Here is a 9,798-nt window from a genome sequence, read left to right on the forward strand (position 1 = left end):
TTGGATTTTTTTTCCTTCCAAAATATAATTAATTAATGCAAACATGCAAGCAAGTCACGTCAGGAGCAGAAGTCAGGACTAGCTGGTCGGCTCGGTGCGCTCACATGTGAAGATTTTTCCCCAAGTCCCTGTTCTTCTTAATCCGTAAGAATGTTAGGAAACCAAACTTCTTTAATAAACTCACTCACCTCTTCCCATCTATCTTCCAAGTGGGACTAAAATTTCCCCACGAAAGAGATTGTACAGAATTAAAAACAAATTGCTAAAGAACAAATTAAAAATTTTCAATTATGGCCATGTCTGACTGTGATAATTTTTTCATGATAAATTAGTGTCTCCAAGTGGTACGAGAGAAGGGCAGTGGCAAGAACCAGAGATTTGAGAGTTGAGGGTCAGAGAAGGGGCTAAAATACAAGGAAAAAGTCGATCATATTTTGAGTAGAGTTTTTATGTCACCTTTGTTTTTTTGGCTTTTCTTACCCTCTCCTCACTCAGTGGCGGAGCCAGGATTTATATATAAGGGAGGGAAAAATAAGATAATATATTTAATCCAAAAAAAATTACATTGTTAATGAAAAACTCACTACAGTTGTCCTCGACGAGTCGATCATGTTCTGAAAGCAATGCATGATTGTTTCATTATCAATGCTACAAAATATATCATTTTTAATGTAAGTAATCAAACTATCAGTCATCCATTGATCTGCCATCCAATTCTGTAAATTTCTAGGGTTTTATCATAAATATCTAGGGCAAATCTCATCAATCAAATGCTTTAGTCTTCAGAAATACAAAAAATAAAAGAAAAAAGGAAAAAAATATGCCCTTACCTCCTCCTCCTCTTCCTCCTCCTTATTCTTCTTCTTATTCTTCTTCTTTACTTCTTAGAAGAAAGTGAGAGGGGCGAAGTTGAATCGAACGGCTTGAGAGTTGCCGAGTTGGGACGGTGGGACTATGGGAGTGGGAGGGGCAAAGTTGAATCGAACGGCTTGAGAGTTGCCGATTTGGGACGGTGGGATCATGGGAGTGGGAGGGGTGAGTAGTTTCCATAGAAAGGAAAAAAGAACTCTAATTTTTTAGTGTGAATTTCAAGTTAGGGTTTATTTTAGGGCAGTGATATTTTCCCAATTCCCCCCTTGATAGATAAAATCACCCCCCCTTGAGTCCTTGACATTTTCTTTTTAAGTTTCAACGGTGAAGGAAAATGTCAAAGGTGGGGGATGAAACGTCAAAATGGAGAATTTATCCACGTGCAGTGAACCAATTTCATGATCCATGAAAAGTCTCATTATCCTACTTTATTTTTATATTTTGCTACTTTTCAACTGTTGTTTTCTAGAAAAGCAAAGAAAAACTTTTCCAAAACTTTTAAAACATGGACTTTATTTAGTTTTTTTTTCAATTCATGGGCGGCGGCTGCCCCCCTCATTACATACGTGACTCCGCCCCTGTCCTCGCACATTCCCCCCGTATCCATTCCTCTCACACTCTCCCTCAGCATTAGGTCGGCTAATATTCCAGGAAAAATAATTCACGGTGACCAAACATACCCGAAAGTATGATATTTTATTTCACATAAGAAAGACAAAGCAACCAACAGTTGAAGAGATGGGAGAGGCAAAGGAGCCCGGCTTACATCACTCTTGAAAAACACAAATACAAGATGCAAGAAAAAAGGTGGATATATTATTTAAAATATTGTAAGTGGGACCACATAGGCCAAAAGTGGGAGCCTCAGTGCCTTTTTATAAAGTCCGAGATGGCTTCGATTAGCCTATCAGTTTCCTCACGCGTCTTAGGGTCCGAGTCCACGGCTATCTTATTAAGGTAAAAAGAGTGGCTCACGCCTTGGCTTAAAAGTAACTCCACGTCTTTTCCAGCCTTTTTCATTTCCTCTATGTATTCCAACTCGCTATCCCGAATCAGATCCAACTCAGCCACCGGAATCAAGAACGGCGGCAGCTCAAGCCCCGCAAGAGGTGGGGCCGCCGACCCCATTGGGCACGTGATCGGATGGTCCTTAGTGCTTCCAAGTGGCAATGACATAGCCAAGAACTTGTCTAACATGTCGAGTGTCAAGAAAGCCGAGTCGGATTGGTTCTTAATCTCCGACTTACTTCTCTCGGCTCGGACGAAGCCGGGGTGGATCGGAATCCCCCCGGCTAATTTGAGCGGCTCCAAGTCATCGGATCCGGCTCGAGCCGCCACCTCGTGTACGAGATTACCCCCCGAGGAGTCACCTATAAGGAAGACTCGGCTAAAGTCAGCTTGGGCTTCGAGCCACGGCTCCGACGACTCTGCTCTAGCCACGGCTCGGAGCCAATGGAGAGCCGAGTAGCAATCATCGATTGCGGCCGGGAGCCTGTGCTCCGGGGCTAGACGCATTTCGACCGAGACGCAAATGGCTCGAGCCGAGGAGACGAGCCGAGTGTAGAAATGATAGTACATGTACCACTCGGCTCGGCTTATACAAAAGCCGCCTCCGTGGAAGTGGAGGAGTAGTGGGAGTTTCTGGTTGTCGTCGGGTTTTTTTTCAGGGACGTAAATTCTGACCGAGAGGCCGGAATTTGAGTCTATGATTACATCCCGAGTTGCGACTCCGTCGGAAAGTTTTTCGTTGGGGGCAATAGGGGTGGCTAAGAATTCAACTTCCGGCGGTCCAGTCCACGCCCGGTCGACGGAACCGTCGGAAAAAACCCGGAGCCAACCGGAAACTTCGTCGACTAGAGTCTTTTCGGAGATCATGGTGAGAGTCCAATTCTAACTAAGAAGGGATGGAAATATGAGAAGGTCTCCCTTTCCCTTTTATATGGGAGTGGAAAGTGTTTTTTAGAAGGAAGAAAGAAGTTTCTCATGTGACTCTGTCTGGACTTAGAAAATGTAAAGTAGACTAGTATGAAGAATACTAATCCAGTCAAAAGAGTGGGAACCTTGTTCTAAGAATATTTTACAAACGACTTTATTTATTTTGATAATGGCACTAACTACTTAACTACTTTGTTTTGATAAGCTCTCTGTGAGGTGTTTGGTAATTGAAATAGCCTTTGATAGCTGATTAAAAAGAAGAGAGTAGTGCCATAATAAAAATATGGTAGTGATCAGTCACCTAATACTATTATTTATGACTTACGATAACACATTAAATAATGAGTCTTACTTCAAACAAAATGATCAAAATTTACTCCTGTTCAAGGAATAATTTTTAAAATAATAAGGGGTTGAGATAATGTTCAAGGAATAATTTTTAAAATAATAAGGGGTTGGACTTTGAATCCCAACTTACCTACTTAAAAAAATTTAAATAATGCCCCAAATCTAATGAATATTTTGCGGTAATGTCTGGACAGAGAGACGCCGGTAAAGTTTGTTGGATACCCCTGGAATGGCAATGATTTTGAAAACTTTATCTCTTAAAACAATGGTAATTTGGCTATGGCTACTGATATTGGCACTACCATGTTTTGATAATTACACTAACTCTTCGTGTCTTTTATTATTTAAATAAGGGTTATTACCGTTCCCAAAAAGCTCTCAAGAAACCCATTAAAAAAAAAACGACATGCTGAGTTTGTGCAGTTATTGAAACATGGCAGTGCAAATATCAATAGGCTTTAGTAATTTTCACTTTCGTTTTTTATTTGTAGAACGTAGCTCCGTCTTTGAATTACTTTCATATACATGAATTACTCACTTTGAGTTTTTATATGGTGTAAGCCCTTATAGTCCCTTATTTTTTCAAAAGACTGGGTTCAACTTGACCGGTTTTCAATTTCCTCAACCCGACCCAACCTGATTTCCAATTCGGGTGGGGTTGGGTCGGGTTGACCCGATTTGATATGGTACCAATTGTTGACTAGGAGTGTAAATGGATATTCGGAAATTCGATTACCGTCCGCTTCCGAATCCGTTTAAAGTGAATATTATCTGAATCCGTCTCAAGCGGATATTATCCGAATCCGTTTATGAGATATCCGGCTCTTAGCGGATGCGAATCTGGTAAATGGTATATCCGATCCGTTTAACATCCGAATCCGAGAAGTAAATCCTTTTTATTTATTATTAATAATATCATTAATATTTATTTTTAGTAATGACACACTATCTTTTGTTTCTAAAAGAAAAGTGAATTTTCTTTTTAGAAAAAAAAAAAACAAAAATGGCCCAAACTTATTCCATCATATATAAAAAAAAAGGAAAAACTCAAAAACCACTACCAATACCATCATCCATCCCCACCGCCTCCCTCTCTCTCTGCCTTTGTTTTAAAAGGAAGAAGAAGATCTCATATATTTTAGGGTTTGAGAGTTAATTTTGTAAAGAGAATGTAGAGGTCTAGTTTTAGGGTTTGGAAAATTCATTCGAGTAAGAAGGAGAAAAAAGATAAAGTGCCGCAATAAAATGTTCGAATTTACCGAATAAACGGATATGGATAATATCCGAATTCGAACAATATCCGGCGGATACGAATTCGGTAATAGATATTAAATATCCGTCGAATCCGAATCCGAATTCGGATTCGGATAGTGTATACTGTAATTGAATTCGGATATAGCCATATTCGCTCCGAATTTGTAACGACCCGTTTTCCGTCGAGTCGCTACGAGCAAAAGAAAGTAAAAATCATGAAAATATTTTTTTTTTTTTTTTTACAAGCATCAACCACGATAGAATCTTATTACAACTTGAATATGTCTTATCATAACAAAGTATCGATAGAAATGGTAAATGACGCAAGGCGTCAAAATGCAAAGACTCCAGGAATAAACTCTCTGATCACACAGTCCCTTATCCCATGGTTCCTTCATTTGCAAATGCTCCGCCTTCTAATGCCTCAACCCCTGTGGTGGAGGAATCAACGTCAGAGCAGGGTCATCCAGAGACCGAGCAAAGTAAAAGAGACAATAATAACAGTGCATACAATATAATCCACATCCTCAATAATGTCTAGAAACAATATCATAAAGATTACAATGCCCATGGCAATATAAATAAAAGCAATGACAATAATTTCAATTTATACTATGTATGCAACAATTATGAGACATCACATTCCCCAGGTACATCCGGCTTTTCCCCCATTTATTTTTCGGTCAGTTCTTTTCTGACTTTTTCATTTTATTTTTCTGCCGGTGTCCTTGCCGCACGACTACCCACTACCCCTGTCTGAAGGTAGTGACGTTATGGACTTGGATTACGGTCTCGCATTTGCCGAGCCGGGGATACTATCCCTCGGGGATACTTTCCCTTTTTGGTTGGTTTGCCAACGAAAGGCAGTACACGCTTCTCGCGTTGGCCTTTGGACCTTAGGTCCCAGGATGATTCCACCACACCCTTAAGTTCCCCTTCACTCTACCCCATGTATGCAACATGTATGGAATTACTTACCTTTGCCTTTCTTCCTGCATTCATTTGATTCCAGGCAAGCGAGTATAAATTCACTAAGCAGGTATTTATCAAGCAATTTATAAGCAGAGCTATATTGCATAGACAATTATATTGAATACCATTACAAGACAAGGTCTAGCTGTCACCTGCCTTTTCAAACTTGGAAATGTGAGTGAAATTAGAACCTGAAAAGTCCCAATAGAGTAGGAAATGATTATCCTGAAAATAAGACCACACATACCATTATTTGTATAGTGGTTTATGCGAATACTTATACCCCATTTCTGTCAGATTTGGATTCAAGAATTACTACACCAAAAGCTCATAAATCTGGTATGTTTGGAACCCAAAAACACCCACACGTACAGTGTTAAATCTGTCCTGTTTTGGGCTCGGAGATACACACACATACAGTACATAAATCTGTCCCGTTTTTGGATTCAAGAATTACACACCCAAAGCTCATAAATCTGGTATGTTTGGAACCCAAAAACACCCACACGTACAGTGTATAAATCTGTCCTGTTTTGGGCTCGGAGATACACACACATACAGTACATAAATCTGTCCCGTTTTTGGATTCAAGAATTACACACCCAAAGCTCATAAATCTGGTATGTTTGGAACCCAAAAACACCCACACGTACAGTGTATAAATCTGTCCTGTTTTGGGCTCGGAGATACACACACATACAGTACATAAATCTGTCCCGTTTTTGGATTCAAGAATTACACACCCAAAGCTCATAAATCTGGTATGTTTGGAACCCAAAAACACCCACACGTACAGTGTATAAATCTGTCCTGTTTTGGGCTCGGAGATACACACACATACAGTACATAAATCTGTCCCGTTTTTGGAGACATAAGATGCTCTCATTTTCAAACACAACCTGGCCCACTTTTGGTCCTAAAATCTTCGACCAACAGTGTGAAAATCTGGTCCCATTTGGACCTCAATACTTATATATATATAGAACATAAATCTGGACATATTTGGTGATCTCGTTTAAGGTACAAAACAGTACTAGGATTTAAATTTTATAATTAAAATCTATAGATATATACGTACATGTAAGCACAAATTAAATATATACAAATTCTAGGTTTAAACCTAAGTGTATATGCCCATGTAATACAATAGATATTTCAGATTAAATACGGTAAATCAGGCACATAATTTCGCATATATCAATGTAAATATAATTTTTTTTTTTGATTTAACTATATAACAGTACGCACGTATTCATATGGTTAGGTAAGTCTCCTCCTTGTCTTTTCTTCCTCTCCCTCTATTCTTCTTTTCTTTCTTATTTTCTTATTTATTTTGTTTTGAACGAGTCTCTCTCTCTCTCTCTCTGCTGAAATTTTGGGCGTGAGAGGAAAGAGAAGACAAGGTCACGATTGTATATGCCCCTCCTTTTGCCTAGTTTCATTTGTTTACAACAACCTTAATTATTTATTTTTAACAGAGATATGGGTTTTGCATATGATGAAATCGTGAGATTTGAGCATGGTTTTTGTGATACATGAGATGTGGAAATCCAAGAATTTAAAAATAAAGACACTTACTTGTTGTAAAAGAATGATGGAGGTTGAAGAAGAATAGAAGGACCAATGGTTTCTTCTCTCTATTTCCTTACTTCTCTTTTCTTTCTTTTCTTTTCTTTTTTTCTTCTCTTCTTTTTTTTTTTTCTTCTTTTCTTTCTCTATTTATAGATGTATTTTCACCCACCATCTTCTTAAAATAAGATTAACAATAATGATTTCACCCACCATTAACAATAATGATTTCACCCACCATCTTCTTAAATAAGATTAACAATAATGATTTCTCCCACCATCTTCTTAAATAAGATTAACAATAATGATTTCACCCACCATTAACAATAATGATTTCACCCACCATCTTCTTAAATAAGATTAACAATAATGATTTCTCCCACCATCTTCTTAAATAAGATTAACAATAATGATTTCTCCCACCATCTTCTTAAATAAGATTAACAATAATGATTACTCTCTTAAATTAAGACTAACAATAATAATTAATCTCATTAATTATTATTTTTATTGGTAAGTGCAACTATAGTGGTTGTGGTGTGACCCGCTATTTGTGGGTCCTGCTTGTTGTGGGGCCCGCTGATGTGGGACCCGCTTGTGTGGGACCCGCTGATGTGGGACCCGTTTGTGTGGGACCCGCTAATGTGGGGCCCGCTTATGTGGGACCCGCTTGTGTGGGACCCACTGTAAATAGTAATTTTTGAATAGTGACTATTTGGTAATGCCGATGATTACTCACCTATATATTTTTACCGGTTATTACAGAATTCGATCCGTTTACACCCCTATTGTTGACCACCTCAACTCAAGCCGGGTTGTTTTGAATTTTGAGAATCAATAGTGAGTCACCAATAATCAATTTTTAACTCACAATCGGTTCTCAAAATCCAAACCAAACAGGGACTAACAATTAACAAAGGAAAATGTTATCCGCACTACTATATTTTGATGATGACACTCCTCACTTTATTAAAGTACGGTATGGCCCGCATCATAGGATTATCCAAACCGTCCATTGTGGACTGTGGAGACTATTTCAATGTTGAAAAAGAAAAACACATATACAGAACTTCTTCAGATGGAACCCAAATTCGGATTTCGGGTCGGGTCGGGTCGGGTTGGGTTGCCTGACAGTCCAACCCGACCCAACCCGATCCGATTTCCAATTCGGGTTGATTTTTCTCAGCCCAACCCAACTCGATTTGCAAAAAAGCTTAACCAGACCCAACCCAAATTCGGGTTGAACCCGTTGGGTTCGGGTTGAACCCGACCCGCGTGGGAACATCCAAGTAACAATGATGGTTTCAAATTATATATAGTGCTAATGTCCTCACCACCATATTTTATAATGGCAATACTCACCGTATTTTGATGATCACACTCCTCACTTTATTAAAATGTACGGTATGGCCCGTACCATAGGATGATCCAAACCGTCCATTAGATGGGCCACTGCCTACATAGGTTGTGCCCCAAAAATAATTTCATAGGTTGATCCGAACCCTCCGATCTATAGTGGGTTATAGGTTAATCCAAACCGTACATGTGATGGAACACAACATCAATCGGTTGTGTCCGTAAAATCATTTCCATAGGTTGATCCTAGCCCTCTAAACGATATAGGCTGATCCTAGCCCTCCAATCGATAGAGGTTTCCATAATTGTTGTTCCTCTTCAGGTGCCCGGAATCCGTCAATATTTTGCAAGTTTCCTGCATGAGTAATATAAAGTAGTTTTTTCGTCATTGTCATGTCTTTACCTCTTCTGGTAGTTTTTTTTTCGTAATTGTCATAGAAAGGTACCCTGGGTCGGTACTTTTCATACGTAGATTACGATTTTACCCTCAAATAATTTCTCATAGAGATAGATGTTAGATATCAGCAAAGGAGTTAATGGTAAAAGAGTAATGTTGATGTGTCAATCTCACAGAAAAAGAAAAGAAATTCCTTTTTCTCTAGCTATATAGTAGTAGGCTAGTAAAAAACCCCGTGCGATGCACGGGCCGACAAAGAACTGTACGGACCACATCATAGGTTGATTCAAACCGTCCATGTGATGGAACACAACATCAATAGGTTGTACCCGTAAAATCATTTCCATAGGCTGATCCTAGCCCTCCAATCTATAGAGGTTTCCATAATTAAAAAAGCATAAAGGATGGGGGTGGGATTGAAATTATGTGGCTTTAATGGGTGCCTTTGTTAAAAAGCATAAAGGAGGGGGTAGGATTGAAAATATGTGGGTTGAATGGGTGCCATTGTTAAAAAAAGTTTCGGCCGAAATTTCTGTAATTTCGGCCAGAAATTTCGGCCGAAATTTTATATCGAATAAAATATTCTTTACTTTGTGGTACCAGATTTCGATCGAAATTTCAAATTTTCATGGGTCCGAAACTGGTACCGAAATCGAAATTTTAAACCATGCTCACTACCATATTTTGATAATGGCACGGAATAACATATTGATTCCATTGCCTGACTGTGGCAATCCAAACAAAGGCATAAATCATTTTGTATTTCTTAAATAGCGTGGGAACATCCAAGTAGTAATGATGGTTTCAAATTATATATAGTGCTAATGTCCTCACTACCATATTTTTTAATGGCACTACTCACCGTATTTTTATGATCGCACTCCTCACTTTATTAAAATGTACGGTATGGCCCGTACCATAAGATGATCCAAACCGTCCATTAGATGGGCCACCGCCTAAATAGGTTGTGCCCCAAAAAGAATTTTCATAGGTTGATCCTAACCCTCCGATCTATAGAGGGTTATAGGTTGATCCAAACCGTCCATGTGATGGAACACAAGATCAATCGGTTGTGCCCGTAAAATCATCTCCATAGG

General features: G+C 38.9%; 1 protein-coding gene and 1 long non-coding RNA gene across 2 annotated transcripts; both read right to left on the reverse strand.

The window, feature by feature from the left end:
- Positions 1-1,537: 1,537 nt before the first annotated feature.
- On the reverse strand, positions 1,538-2,861 carry LOC143852879 (strigolactones hydrolase CXE15-like). The gene has a single exon (XM_077362518.1). The coding sequence runs from the start codon at positions 2,743-2,745 to the stop codon at positions 1,735-1,737; it is 1,011 nt and encodes a 336-aa protein (XP_077218633.1). The 5' UTR covers positions 2,746-2,861; the 3' UTR covers positions 1,538-1,734.
- A 1,755-nt stretch (positions 2,862-4,616) lies between these two features.
- On the reverse strand, positions 4,617-7,705 carry LOC143853500 (uncharacterized). Its single transcript, XR_013237144.1, has 2 exons — positions 5,536-7,705; positions 4,617-4,838 (listed from the first exon to the last, which is right to left on the reverse strand). It is a non-coding gene; the product is annotated as an uncharacterized LOC143853500 (long non-coding RNA).
- Positions 7,706-9,798: the final 2,093 nt, after the last annotated feature.

Source organism: Tasmannia lanceolata, unplaced genomic scaffold, assembly GCF_043159265.1.
Source record: "Tasmannia lanceolata isolate RefF3 unplaced genomic scaffold, GAP_Taslan_0.1 ptg000019l, whole genome shotgun sequence".
Classification (NCBI taxonomy): Eukaryota; Viridiplantae; Streptophyta; class Magnoliopsida; order Canellales; family Winteraceae; genus Tasmannia; species Tasmannia lanceolata.